The sequence below is a fragment of the Mirounga angustirostris genome, unplaced genomic scaffold, assembly GCF_029215605.1.
Source record: "Mirounga angustirostris isolate CCGP_5_RB_7025 unplaced genomic scaffold, mMirAng1.0.hap1 SCAF_16, whole genome shotgun sequence".
Lineage (NCBI taxonomy): Eukaryota > Metazoa > Chordata > Mammalia > Carnivora > Phocidae > Mirounga > Mirounga angustirostris.
The window spans coordinates 53,300,548-53,313,579 of NW_026991724.1; the positions used below are offsets into that span (position 1 = coordinate 53,300,548).

General features: G+C 59.8%; 2 protein-coding genes across 6 annotated transcripts; both read left to right on the forward strand.

Annotated features, from left to right (window-relative positions):
• Nucleotides 1–886: 886 nt before the first annotated feature.
• PRMT1 (protein arginine methyltransferase 1) lies at nucleotides 887–10,871 on the forward strand. 5 transcript variants are annotated; one of them, XM_045891957.2, is made up of 11 exons: nucleotides 931–1,040; nucleotides 3,182–3,235; nucleotides 3,791–3,892; nucleotides 4,668–4,823; nucleotides 4,964–5,027; nucleotides 7,252–7,394; nucleotides 8,231–8,318; nucleotides 8,418–8,533; nucleotides 9,362–9,512; nucleotides 9,773–9,894; nucleotides 10,572–10,871. In XM_045891957.2, exons 1-11 carry the CDS (start codon nucleotides 1,005–1,007, stop codon nucleotides 10,653–10,655), a joined length of 1,116 nt encoding a protein of 371 aa, XP_045747913.1. In that variant the 5' UTR covers nucleotides 931–1,004; the 3' UTR covers nucleotides 10,656–10,871. The 5 variants fall into 5 exon arrangements, with proteins under 5 accessions (XP_045747914.1, XP_045747913.1, XP_064437770.1 ...); XM_064581700.1 differs by lacking the exon at nucleotides 931–1,040 and adding an exon at nucleotides 1,437–1,612; XM_045891958.2 differs by lacking the exon at nucleotides 3,182–3,235 and having other exon boundaries at nucleotides 887–1,040.
• A 136-nt stretch (nucleotides 10,872–11,007) lies between these two features.
• ADM5 (adrenomedullin 5 (putative)) lies at nucleotides 11,008–13,022 on the forward strand. The gene is given in 4 exon segments (XM_064581701.1): nucleotides 11,008–12,351; nucleotides 12,353–12,645; nucleotides 12,648–12,821; nucleotides 12,823–13,022. Coding segments are annotated over 4 exon segments (699 nt in total). The 5' UTR covers nucleotides 11,008–12,284; the 3' UTR covers nucleotides 12,988–13,022.
• The last annotated feature ends 10 nt before the right edge of the window (nucleotides 13,023–13,032 follow it).

The following is a 13,032-nucleotide window of genomic DNA, read 5'->3' on the forward strand; positions in this document are numbered from 1 at the left end:
TTACAATTTATGATATTTTCAATTGGGGGCGGAGGAAACCCCATCATAACTCAGCAAGATCTGTAGTGACTTTTTCTGCAAGAGGAGAAAAGCTTCCCGGAGCAAGGAGCACCCAAGCTGCGCCCTGACTGATACATAGGAATTGACAGGCCAAGGGAGGTGAGTGTTCCCAGCTGGCGGAGGGACCCGGCCAAGGCCAAGTGGCTTGAGTGGGGTTGTTGGATTTAAAGAACTCGGGACAGTTAGGTAGAGGGCTAGCTGGTTCTATGTCTTGAGGCCTGAGTCCTATTACCGACTCGTGTCGGACCCCAGACAAGCCCTCCTCTTCTCCAGGCCTCTCACTTCTCCAGTCTGTCCCTCAGGTAAATGGGCACAAGCTCCCTTGTTCCCTCTGAACTCCCCTCCGGCTGGGAGAATCCACCGAATGGCTGAGGAGTGACTATTCTTGGAGCCAATCGCTGGAGCCTAAAGGCCGGCCTTCCTCCCTCCTCGTGGGCCAATCGCCGCGTTCTCCTTGAGATCAGCCGCTAGACGAGGGCTGTCTAAAGGCTTCATGACGTCACATTCAGGATAAACCAATAGCAGCTACAAAGAGGCGGGTTGTTTTGGCGATGGACAGCTCTCTTTCAAGATGTCCGCTTAGCGCGGGGCCCGCCGGGAAGCTTTGAGGCGGTGCTGGGGGGGCAGGGGCGGGAACTTCTGGTAGACTTTGCCCAATCATCAGCCGCGGTTTTTGCGACAGACGGGCAGTCTTTCCCATCCCCGTCGACTTAAGGGGGCGGGGCTCCGCACACCAGACTGGGCGGGCACCTCAACTTTGATGGGCGTCTTCTTTGCCCAATTGGTAAACGGTATTCTCAGACGGGCCGCCTCCATTGCCAATGAGATCTCCTGGCGGGGTCGTTGTGGGCGGGCCGTGGACCCTCCGGTATAAGGCGGTCCCGGGGGAGTGCGGAGAAAGGGGGGGGTCTCGGCGGCAGGAGGAGGAGTAGGTGCGGGTGAAGATGGCGGCAGCCGAGGCCGCGAACTGCATCATGGAGGTGAGCGCCTGGAGCGCCGTCGGGGGTGGGGAGAGGTTTGGGGGGTCGATGTTTTATGCCTCCGTCGTGGGGAAGGGGCTCCGAATGGGCGGATTGGGGATGAAGGCTCTCAGCCGTACGGAGGGGACGCCGCATGCTCCGGATCCCGGGATACAGTCTGAGGTGCGGGTTTCCTAGCTTTCGGGGGCCTGCGGCACCTGGTCGAGCTGAAGGTGTCGTGCCCCCTCCCACGTGGAGGAGGGCTGGGGGCGCTTCCGGCCTGCCCCCCACGTGGCCGCGGCACGGTGGGTGGGGAGGGGGTGTGCCGTGCCCGGTGGCCGGGCGGGCTCCACGTGCGGGACAAAGGCCCCGCCCCCGGCCGGGGGAGGGGCGCCCCGGGGGGGGGCGGAGAGGAGGCTCCGACCCTCCCTCGGAGGCCCCCTGTCCTCTCCCCGGGGATCGCGACGTACCCCTCGGGGTGTACGTGCATCGGTTCCTCCGAGAAGTAAAGAGTCTCTCTGGAGGGACAGTGTATCTCGACCCTCCAAAACCCCGTTCCCGATACCGGGGCATCTGCTTAGGCTTCGGTCCAGGTTTCGTGCATTCCTGGGTTGGGATTGGAGGAAGAGGAAGAATTGGTTCCCTCCGGGCCGCCGTTTTCCTGTGCCTGGATTCTCTCCTGCCCGGGGCTTTGGGAGCTGGGGGGATGGGGCATGCCCCTGTGACCTCCCTCTGGGTGGTGGGGGGGCCTCTAGTTGAAGGAGATCCTTCCCGATAAGGCGTCGTGCACCCCCTTGTGGCCATTTTTGGGTGTGTGGGAGGGACATCTTTTTCATGGGGCGTGTCCCAAAGCCCACCTCCCCTTCGGAGCCCTCCCGGGCGAGGGGAGGGAGAGTCTGTGCTGGGAAGAGGATGTGGGGAATATAAACTACGAGCTTTACCTCCTATTGGAGACCTTTCTTTCCCCGGCGCCTATGCGAAGGTGGGGGACCTCCCCCTTCCTGCAGCCCTGTTTGAGGGTCCTGAGCCTGGAGGCTTGAAATGGTTTCCTGAGAGGTTTGGTTCTTGTGCAGCCATACGGGGTTGGCTCCGGGGCTATTTCAAGACCTCTTGGGACTTGCCTGGTCGTGGTATTAGTGGTATTGAGAAATGGGTCCCAGTGGGAAATCCCCTTACCAGTCACCCTCCTTTGTAGGTGTCCTCAGTGGCTTGGGAGAGTGGGGGCGGGGCTTGGAGCTTCGTGGGTCATGTCTGTGACTTCGTGCTTCTTGGGGCCCGGAGGGTGGTCACATCTGGAAGGGATGTAATCTGATGGGGCCTGCCTACTGCCTCCTGTTACCTTGTAGCATTGGGGGGCAGGCAGCTCCCGGGTGTCACGCCAATGGCTCCCATCCACCTTGGCTCTCTCCTGGACCAGGGTCTGTATGGGTGGAGGAAGTATCTTTCTTAGAGCTTGCCTCAGGCCTTGGCCCCACGTGTGGAGGGGTTTGAGGGTCCAGAGTCGGGCCTCCTCCCTGGGACTCCACCTTCCTGGGAAGAGGGGACTAAGCTAGGAGGTTGGCTCGGGCTGGTTTTGTTTGGGGCTTCCTGAGTCCAAGGCAGGAGCTAGGGGTCAGGGTGCCACCCTGGTGGGGGTGTCTGTGTGCCATACCTCCTTCCTGGGGTCCTCTCAGACAAGAGACTTGTTTGCAGAGGCGGCAGATGCCCAGTGGGTACATCCTGCCAGTCCCCCCCGCCAGCTACTCACGGCACCCCAGGATGGGGGTGTGTGTCAGGAAGTGTCACCTAATCTGGGGGGATTAGATGATGAGGGGGAGCGACAGCTGGTGGTGCCTGTGTACCTGGCGGGTGCCAGTTCCTGTGGCCTGGATGGGGGAGGTGTGTGTGGTCAGGTGCCTGGTCAGAGAGGGACAGCGTGGGGGCGGGCCACCATCTCTCCAGCCGTAGCTGGGATAGAACCCCATCTCTTCTCCCCCCACTTCTCCCACCCCTTTTAAAAAAACAGCCCTGCCTCTTTACTTGCTCCCTCTGCCACCACTCCCTGCCAAGGAAAAGGAAAATTGCAGGAAACACCCCCTCCCCTGTGAGCTGGGGTCCCCTGGCCTGGCCCTCCCCTAGCCACTCCCAGTAGCTAATCCTGTCTCCCTGTTACTCTCTCCTAGAATTTTGTAGCCACCTTGGCTAATGGGATGAGCCTCCAGCCGCCTCTTGAAGAAGTAAATATCCTTTTGTGAGACCCTTCCCCACATAAATATATCCTGCCACATATCAGGCCCTTTCTAGCGGTCTAACCATGATTCTTCTTGCTTCAAACCAGTTTACCCTGTGCCCCCAAAACGTTAGTACAAACCCCCTCCAGGTCTGTGGCTCCCATCTGGCCTCCCCAAATACTGTGGCTACTTCCTTAACTACATTTCCAGCCCCCCCACTTTGCCCTTCCCGTGTCAGCCCCAATTCTGCCTTCCCCTCCCCTCCCCAGCTGTGGGCTGAGCTAGAGACGGGGGCAGAGAGACTGGAGAGATGGTAGGCGTGGCTGGGGTATCGGGGTACTCCCCTGGATGGTGCTCTGGGGAGGGGTCCTGGAAGAGGAAAGTGGGGTTGTAAGGTTTTGGGGTTTGGGGGGAGGCAAGATGGCAGACGGGGGCTGTAGGGTTGCCATGGTATGATTTGGGGGGGGTGTCTATTCTCCAGGGAGAAGTAGGGACCTGGAGGTTTAAGAGGCCTTAGAGAGCCCCCAGATTTGACCCGTGCTCCCATCCACCTCCTCCCAGGTCTCCTGTGGCCAGGCAGAAAGCAGCGAGAAGCCCAATGCTGAGGACATGACGTCCAAAGATTACTACTTTGATTCCTATGCTCACTTCGGCATTCACGAGGTGAGTGGGAACAGCTCCTAGAGCTGCTGAATCTTGAGGGGGTTAATGTTTGGGAGGGCTGGAGCTTAATTTCCCACGCATGCGCCCTGCTCCCCTGGCAGCGTGCCTGGCCGCCCCTCTGGGTGTGAGGCACACACCCCGGGGTCGCCTCTCCCAGCCGTTGCCTTGGAGACGGCGCTTAGCCTGGCCCTCTCGGGAGGCTGGGGTGGGAGCGCGGGCGAGCCTGCCTGAGACTTGAGCCGGAGGTCAGGGCCTGCCGGTCTCTGCCGCCCTCTAGTGGCTGGCGGTGGGACTGCCCCCCAGCGGCTCCCGCCTGCTGTGCCCCGGGGCTTCTGGACCCTTTCGCACCGAGGTCCCCGAAGGTGGTGGGGATGCGATTCTGAGCACTTTTTTCCCTTTTTTTTTTTCCTCCCCTTTTGCTGAGGCCTCTTCCAAATTGTGGTAAAATATACATAACAAAATTTACCTTTAAGTGTACCGTTTAGGGGCACTAAGTGCTGGGTACAGCCAAGGATCACTGGGGCTCGGGAGGCAATGGTAGAATCAGGCCAAGGCGGGAGGGAGATTAGTTCATCCGGTCTGATTTTACAAATAGGGAAACTGAGGCATGTGGGAGGGAAATGACTTGTTCCAAGGGGACTAAGGAAGTGGGAGGACTGAGCTCTAGCTCTCCAAACCGCCAGTGTGTCAGAGGCCAGGGCACCCCATTTTCCGGCTGGGGACGTGGGCCCCCTCATGATATGCTTGTGCCTTGTGCCCCTACCTCCCCCTCCAGGAGATGCTGAAAGATGAGGTGCGCACCCTCACATACCGAAACTCCATGTTTCACAACCGGCACCTCTTCAAGGACAAGGTGGTGCTGGATGTGGGCTCCGGCACAGGGATCCTCTGTATGTTTGCTGCCAAGGCTGGAGCCCGCAAGGTCATTGGGGTGAGTGTCCTGGGCGGGCGGGCGGGCCAGGGCCTGGGGACAGAGAGGGGCCCCTCAGGGCTCAGGGATTGGATGGAGGGGACTGGGGGCGGAGGGTGGGAGTGGGGGGGTCTCACCCTCCCTTCTTCCTGGGCCCCCAGATCGAGTGTTCCAGTATCTCTGATTATGCGGTGAAGATCGTCAAAGCCAACAAGTTAGACCATGGTGAGCCCAGGAAGAGAATGGGTTTGTGGGGATGGAGTGGGTGATTTCCCGCTTCCCCGGGGCCCTTGGCAGTGGGGTGGGGGTCGTCACTGAACACAGATTCAGCTGTTCCTCCCGCCACGGGCTCTGAGTTGCCGGCAGCCTGAGAATCCCTTCTCAGAGCTCACAACGGGCAGTGACAAGGCGCGTGCTGCCGGTTTAGGAATCGAGTGGCAAAGTCATGAGCTTAGTGCCTCGCTCGTCAAACACGGGGGCAAGAAGCAGTCTTTAGTTTGCAGAGGCATGGGGTTGACACCTGAGGGTCTGTGGTGAGAAGTCTCTCAGCTGCCTTTCTAAGCTCAGCCCACATTCCCTTCCAGAGAAGTCTACACCCACAAGCACATACACGTGTAAATGTTTTCACGCTCACATGCATGTCTTAGACATAAATAGCATTTCACGCGAGCCTTTTGCCCTTTACTTCTTCCACCTGCTCATCGTGTAGTTTCACACATTTCCAGATGTGAGAGGCTCTTGCTCTTTTCGATGATCTTGCTCTTTTCCATGACGGCTATCGCCTGCACGTACCCCAGCTCTCTGTCGGGCTCCTGGGGGTGGGCATTCCAGCAGCCCCTGAGACGTTCATCCCCTAGCCCGCACTGTCATCTTATGTATGAACTAGTGTATCTGGGAGGTCAGGTTATTAAAGGAGGGTTGCTCGGGTCAAAAATGCCGGTTGTGTGGATGTTGCCGTGTGGCTTTTGAGTTCCCACCTGTCGGGTTCCTGGGGCAGAGAATGAGGGAAGATGGTGGGTTTTCCGGATGTGGAGGCTCCTAGCATTTTAGACACTGAAGTGATTTTTTTTTTTTTTTAAGATTTTATTTATTTATTTATTTAGAGAGTACGGGGAGGTGGGGAGAGGGAGAGAATCTCAAGCAGACTCCACACCAAGCGTGGAGCCCAACACAGGGCTGGAGCCAACGACCCTGAGATCATGACCTGAGTCGAAACCAAGAGTTGGATGCTCAACTGACTGAGCCTCCCAGGCGCCCCCGAAGTGATTTTTTTTTATTTAAAGATTTTATTTATTTATTTGACAGAGAGACAGTGACAGAGGGAACACAAGCAGGGGGACTGGGAGAGGGAGAAGCAGGCTTCCCGCTGAGCAGGGAGCCCGATGCGGGGCTCGATCCCAGGACCCTGGGATCATGACCCGAGCCGAAGGCAGATGCCTAACAACTGAGCCACCCAGGAGCCCAAGATTTTATTTATTTATTAGAACATGAGCAGAATGAAGGGCAGAGGCAGAGGGAGAAGCAGACTCCCCTTTGAGCAAGGAGCCCTATGTGGGGCTTGATCCCAGGACCCTGAGATCATGACCTGAGCCGAAGGCAGACGCCTAACGACTGAGCCACTCGGGCGCCCCGTAGTGATTTTTTTTAAAAAGATTATATATATATATATAAAGAGAGATTAGTATAATGAGCCCCCAGATACCTACCACTGAGCTTTAAATATCTCCATTTGAAGCAAATTTCAACCGTGATGTCATTTCTCCTATAAATCCTACTGTGTGTGTGTGTCTCTCTCTAATGAAGGCTTTCAAAAAACATGACCATCCTGTTAACGACAAAGTCTTATCATCCAGTACCTAACCCATACATTTCTGCTTCTGCCTTAAAAATATCCAGGGTGATGAATGAATTTTAAAACTGAGTTAACAGGGGCGCCTGGGTGGCTCAGTCGTTAAGCGTCTGCCTTCGGCTCGGGTCATGGTCCCAGGGTCCTGGGATCGAGCCCAGCATGGGGCTTCCTGCTCTGCGTGGAGCCTGCTTCTCCCTCTCCCACTCCCCCTGCTTGTGTTCCCTCTCTTACTGTCTCTCTGTCAAATAAATAAATAAAATCTTTAAAAAAAGACAAAACTGAGTTAACAGAGGGGCACCTGCCTGGCTGGGTCCATAGAGTGTGTGACTCTTGATCTCGGGGTCGTGAATTTGAGCCCCACACTGGGCATAGAGATTACTTTAAAAAAAAAATTATAAAAAAGCAAAACCAAAAAACCCTGAGTTCAGAGAATGGCTTCAGCTGGCAGAGTTCTTTGAAGATGCCCGAATGCAGCTCCCAGCCTTTCCTGGAGGAGACAGGGGCGGCTCCAGTGGGGTCCCCAGGTTCTGGTCCCCCAGGGGAGGCAAGCAGACGGGTCTCCTCGGGGCCAGTTGCATGTGCCTCTCTCTGCCCCCGCAGTGGTGACCATCATCAAGGGGAAGGTGGAGGAGGTAGAGCTTCCGGTGGAGAAGGTGGACATCATTATCAGCGAGTGGATGGGCTACTGCCTTTTCTACGAGTCAATGCTCAACACCGTGCTCTACGCCCGAGACAAGTGGCTGGTGAGGCCCCCTGCAGGGTGGGAGCAGCTCACACAGGCTCACACAGCCTGGGCTCCTTCGGCCACATGTTGAGCACCTATCAATCAGGGCCTGGGCAGAAAACCAAAAGCCATACTAGATACTTCCCCCGCAGGGGACTTCATGCAGGGGACTGACTGCTCAGATGTGGGAGGGCCCAAAGCCAAAATGGGAGGTAACAGGCACCAGGAGCTAGACAGTGACAAGGAGACAGTGTCAGGAGGTGTCTGGTGCTGGGGTGCTGGGAAGAAGACCATAGCAGGGCGAAAGGATGGGGAGAGGCCAGAGGACCACGGTTCCAGATGCTCAGGGAGCAGGCTCCCCAGGGGGCGGTGACTAAGACCTGAACAAGGGGTAGGAGCTGCAGGAGATCTGGGGCAAAGATCATCTGGGCAGAGGAACTGGTGCAAAGGTCCTGGGGCAGGAGTATTCTTACTGGGTGTTGAGGAACAGCAGGGAGTGGACTGAGGGTCTGGAAGAACAGTAGAAGGGAAGGGGGTGGAGGGGCCTGAGCATCCCCGTGAGACTTTAATTTTCCTCTCTGAGGAGCCAGGGAGAGTTCTGCAGATTCTTCAGAACCTGTGAAGGACAGGCCTGAGACTTAGGTGCTCCTGGATGCCACCTTGCAGCCGTGTGGGGAGTAGATGCGGGCATGAGAGCAGAAGCGAAGAACCCGTGAGGAGGCCATTGTAGGAGTCCAGGTGGCTCAGACCAGGGTGGGGATAGCGTGTGTGGATAGAGACCCAAGTTGTCAAGGTTTGGGGGCAGTGTTCCAAGCCCCCCCCAATCCTTCACACCCTCCCCTTACCCCTCGGCAGGCCCCCGATGGCCTCATCTTCCCAGACCGAGCCACGCTGTATGTGACAGCCATTGAAGACCGTCAGTACAAAGACTACAAGATTCACTGTGAGCTCGGGGGCCCCCCACCAGGAGCTCGGGGGGCGGGGCAGGCTTGGCCTGGGTGCCCCTGATGGGCTCACCCCTCCTCCCTGCCTGCCTCCCCAGGGTGGGAGAACGTATACGGCTTTGACATGTCTTGCATCAAAGACGTGGCCATCAAGGAGCCCCTGGTGGATGTGGTGGACCCCAAGCAGCTGGTCACCAACGCCTGTCTCATAAAGGTGAGGGGGGTGTGGCCAGGTGTCCCCAGGGTTGGAACCAAGGAAGGGCCACGACATCAGGTGGCCCAGTGTGCCCGAGGCCTGGGAGTCTGACCTGTTGGCCGGAGAAGCCACTTAAATCCATTAAAAAGCTTCATGAGCCCAGCCCCGTGGGCGGTTCCAGGTGCCACCGGGAGCAAGACCAGACTGGCGGGCACTGCTCTGGGGGGATGCATTCCAGGGGGGGCACCCCTGAGCTGGCCAGCACTCCAGATGCAGGAAGCTCAAGGCCCTGAGCAAGTTGATATGCACTTGGGCCACTGAGGAAGAACACCATGGCAGCGATCGGTTCTTGAGCCCCTCGGTGTCCGCACACGGACCGGACGCTGGGGTGAGCCCTAGAATTGCGCTGGGCTGCGAGAGGCGGCCCAAACCTGGTGGAGGAGGAGGAGGAGGGAGTCTGGAGCGAGTGAGGACAGGAGCTGGGAGGGCGGGCGCCAGGGAGCTGTCGGGGTTTTGAGCAGGAGTTTGACATGAGCTGATGGACAGTGTTTTAAAATCGTCACATGGCTGATAGGTCGGGTAAGGAGCTGTGGCGGGGGAGGGGGGGTGGGGGGCAGAGGTAGGGAGCTCCGCGAAGAGGCCCCCCGGGCAGGGTGAAGGCCGTGGAGAAGGGGCAAGGGGCAATTCTCTGAAGCAGAAGTAGTAGCTCTAGGAAGTAGAACCGTCCGGGGTGGGCTTTGGCCATGGGAGAGAAGGCAGCAGGACTGCAGCGTGGCGCCCCCAGGCTTTCCCGCCCCCCGCTGGGCTGCGTGTTGGGGAGTGGGGCTCACGGGGCCTGTCCCGCAGGAGGTGGACATCTACACTGTCAAGGTGGAAGACCTGACCTTCACCTCCCCCTTCTGTCTGCAAGTGAAGCGGAATGACTACGTGCACGCCCTCGTGGCCTACTTCAACATCGAGTTCACCCGCTGCCACAAGAGGACGGGCTTCTCCACCAGTGAGCATGGGGGGGGCGGGCAGGAACCAGCAGGGGGAGCCAGGGGGCCGGCCATGCCTCCGTTTCCCCACCCGTGAAACAGTAACCAACAGTTCCTCTCCAAGGCTTGATGAGGGTGGAGGGATTCAGGGATGGCGGAGGCGCAGCAAAGGTCATGGAGGGGCCAGACAAAGGGAAGGGCCCGGCCGAGGCCCAGGGCGGGGGCTGGACAGGAGGCCTGGCGGCTGGCCGCATCCCGGCTGACCCGACTGCACCCCCAGGCCCCGAGTCCCCCTACACACACTGGAAGCAGACCGTGTTCTACATGGAGGACTACCTGACCGTGAAGACAGGCGAGGAGATTTTTGGCACCATCGGCATGCGGCCCAATGCCAAGAATAATGTGAGGCGCGGCGGGGGCGGGGGGGGTGGGCTCAGGGGGGCATTGCTGCCTGTTCTGGGGCCCCGCCAGCCCTCTGCCCGGTTGAGTCTGCGACCCTGGGGGAGACCCCGGCTGGATGGGAGGACAAAGGGTCTGGAGCCTGGAGTCGGGGCGGGTGGGCCTGAGGGCAGAAGTCTTCAAGGTTATTGGCGATTTTGGCCCAAGCCTTTCCGGGGAGCGCTGGGGGGTGGGGGGCGCGGAGCGAGGCCTGGCCTCCACGAAGCCTGGGAGCCGAGGACGTGGGGACAGTGGGGTCGGGACCATGAGTGTTGCCGTGTGGGAGGAAGTGTGCTGGGGGAGAGGTTTGCTTCCTGGAAGAGGGAAGCCGTATCTGCTTTACTGATGGGAACGGTCCTGATGTGGGAACAACCCTTAAGCGAGAGCCAGAGCTGCTGAGCTCTGCCCTGGAGGGGCGGGCTTGGCTGGGCTCCAGGTGCCTTTGAGGGTGTCACCCGCGGCTGGGAGTCAGGGCTGAGGGTGGGACCAGCAACGTGCGGTCCCCCAGCCTGGACGTGGGGTCTCCGGGGAGTGTGGGAGATGGCTGGGGGCGCACCCCCTGCGGCCGCTTCCTGACTCAGACGGTTCCAGATCTCTGCCTGTCCCATGTGCGGCCCCCCTCATCTGCCCTCTCCCCACAGCGCGACCTGGACTTCACCATTGACCTGGACTTCAAGGGCCAGCTGTGCGAGCTGTCCTGCTCCACCGACTACCGGATGCGCTGAGGCGGCCCGGCTTCTCCCACCCCGGCCGGGCCGGCCCTCCACGGGCCCAGGGGCTGCGGCGTTCTTAGGCAGTTTGGGGGCTCCCCCTTCCTCTCCTTCCCTCCCTCAGAAGGGGGTTCTAGGGGTCTGGGCTGGGGCGGGGCACATCGTGACTGTGTTTTTCATAACTTATGTTTTTATATGGTTGCATTTACGCCAATAAATCCTCAGCTGGGACGGCTTGGCTTCCTGGGGGGCAAAGTGGGGTTGGGGTTTGGTCTGCAGGGGCTGGAGTGACAGCCTGAGCAGCGGGGGGTGCTGGAATGGCACCTGCTGGTAGCTGTAGGTCTCTGTCCCCACCTCTGTGTCTCTAGGTCTTGCTCCCTGGCTCTGGCCTCTAGTCTCTGTTCCCCTGTCCCTCCCCCCCCAATCTCCCTCACTCATGCCCCCTGAGGCCCTGTTCCCTCTTGTCCCCACTGGGCAGGGCTCCTGCCCCCGGTTGCCCTGCTGGGCTGGGGGAGGGTTGGGGTGTGGGTTCCCAGCATAGCTGGGTCCTTAAGTTTCCCAGAAAGTCATCTTCCCCCCCCTCCCCCCAGCGCACACATTGTTCCACTGTCTGGCTGTTTTTTCCTGTCCAGGACCCTCCAAGGCCAGGCCAGGGCTGACTGGCAGTGACTACTGCCCTGCCCTCTGCAGGTGGGGAAACTGAGTCATGGGGGGTATATTAAGGGGACAGAATTCCTTGTGTGTCTGTTTGCTCCCCCAGCCTAGCTTGGGACTTGGAGGTGGGGGACAAGGGGGGGGGATGTCCCACCTTAGGGCAGCAGGGCCTCCCCGCCTCCCGTCTTTACAGAGATGGACTCGGAGGCCCCACTGACAGCTCCCCAGGGGCTGTGTGTTCACCCTCTGCTGCAGGCGTGGCATCTACATCTGACCCTTCCTCATGGCCTTGTGCACAGAGTCCCTGGTCCCCCAGGGTGCTCTCCACAGGACCTGCATCACCTAAGCCACCGTGACTTTCCTTTCCGCGGCCCTGGTTCCACCTGCTTCAGTACAGAGGGAACCCCAGGCCTGGTGGCACTTCACACCCGTCTGCACCTAGTCCTCCTCCAGGATGGTATCCGACCTCGGGGCTAGGGCCCAGACTCCCTCTGTCTACAACCCGACGCAGCTCCGCTCGCTCCCCGCATTGCCCGACCCACGAAGGAGCCTGGCCCGGGAGACATGGTCCCCAAGGGGTTGAGGTTGAGGTCACAGGAGCCCAGCGCCTCCCTGCCCCCACCCCTTTCCTGGAAGCCCTAAGCTGTGTCACCACTAGCAGGTGTCAGCTGCCCCGCCCCTCTTCCCTCCGCCTTAAAGGGGTCCCTCTCCCGAGGCCTCCCAGGGTCATAGCTCCGCCGTGTGACCGCACCCGCGAGGCCTCAGAAGCCAAGGAGCAGGACGTGGGGATCCGGGTTCTAAGCCTCCCCTTCTGGCGTGGTGTGGCCTCCTCGACTCTTGGCCGCAGTTTTCCCCGCCTGGGCAGTGGGGACTGGCGCCCAAGCGGGCCTCCAGGGGACTGTCGGACTCGGGAAGGGGCCGGAGCCGCACCCCGGAGGGGCCACTTCGAGGCACATGGGTTTCGAGGACCACTCCCGGCCCCACCCCACGATGACTTGCCATATCCTCCTGTTGCTTCTCGCTTCCTCCGTCCTGGGGGACCCGGACTCCGTGGGCAGGTGAGAAAGGCGGGTGGCGGCGGGGACAGGGCAGGAAGAAGACCGCGAGGAGCGTGCGCCCCCTTCAGGCCACTGCTTCCCGCGTCGGTGGAATGATGATCTGTAAGCGCGCCTCTGCGGTCGCAGAGTTCTGGGTGTCCCGACTCCACCGAGACCCCTTTCTCGAGAGGATTCTGTTTGAACCCGGCCTTCTCCCCTGCTCCCTCCCCAGGCAGCCCCGGCACCGCAGGCGCCTCTGTTCCCTGGGCACATGCCAGACCCACCGCCTCCCAGAGATGATATACTGGCTCCGCTCTGCCTCCATCAAGGAGCACTCAGGGAAGGCCGGCCGCGAGCCCCAGGACCCTCACAGCTACGGGCGCCGCCGCCGGCGCGAGGCCAGGGTCCTGCTCCGTCTCCAGGACCCTGGCCTGAAGAAAAGAGGCCAGCGCAGTGCCCAGCTTCCTGGGTGACGTCGGGCACGTCCCTGGCCCTCCCCTGGCCTCAGCTTACCCATCTGTGTATTGGGGCCACGACCCCAAGTTTCTTTTCCCCTAACTCCATCTCCTGGGCTCACTCAAAAACTGTCTCCCCCCGCTGTGATCTGGGCTGGACCCAGGGGCACACCGGGACCCAGCATGTACAAAGAATACTAACGTCCAGAGCCTAATAAAACGAGTTTCCTGTTTCAGACTCTGCTT

Bases quoted from the DNA above. Each gene is read 5' to 3' on its own strand.
- PRMT1 (XM_045891957.2), top strand. From the start codon at position 1,005: ATGGCGGCAGCCGAGGCCGCGAACTGCATCATGGAG. The intron at 3,893-4,667 runs GTGAGTGGGAAC...CTCCCCCTCCAG, and splicing joins CTCACTTCGGCATTCACGAG to GAGATGCTGAAAGATGAGGT. The intron at 7,395-8,230 runs GTGAGGCCCCCT...ACCCCTCGGCAG, and splicing joins ACGCCCGAGACAAGTGGCTG to GCCCCCGATGGCCTCATCTT.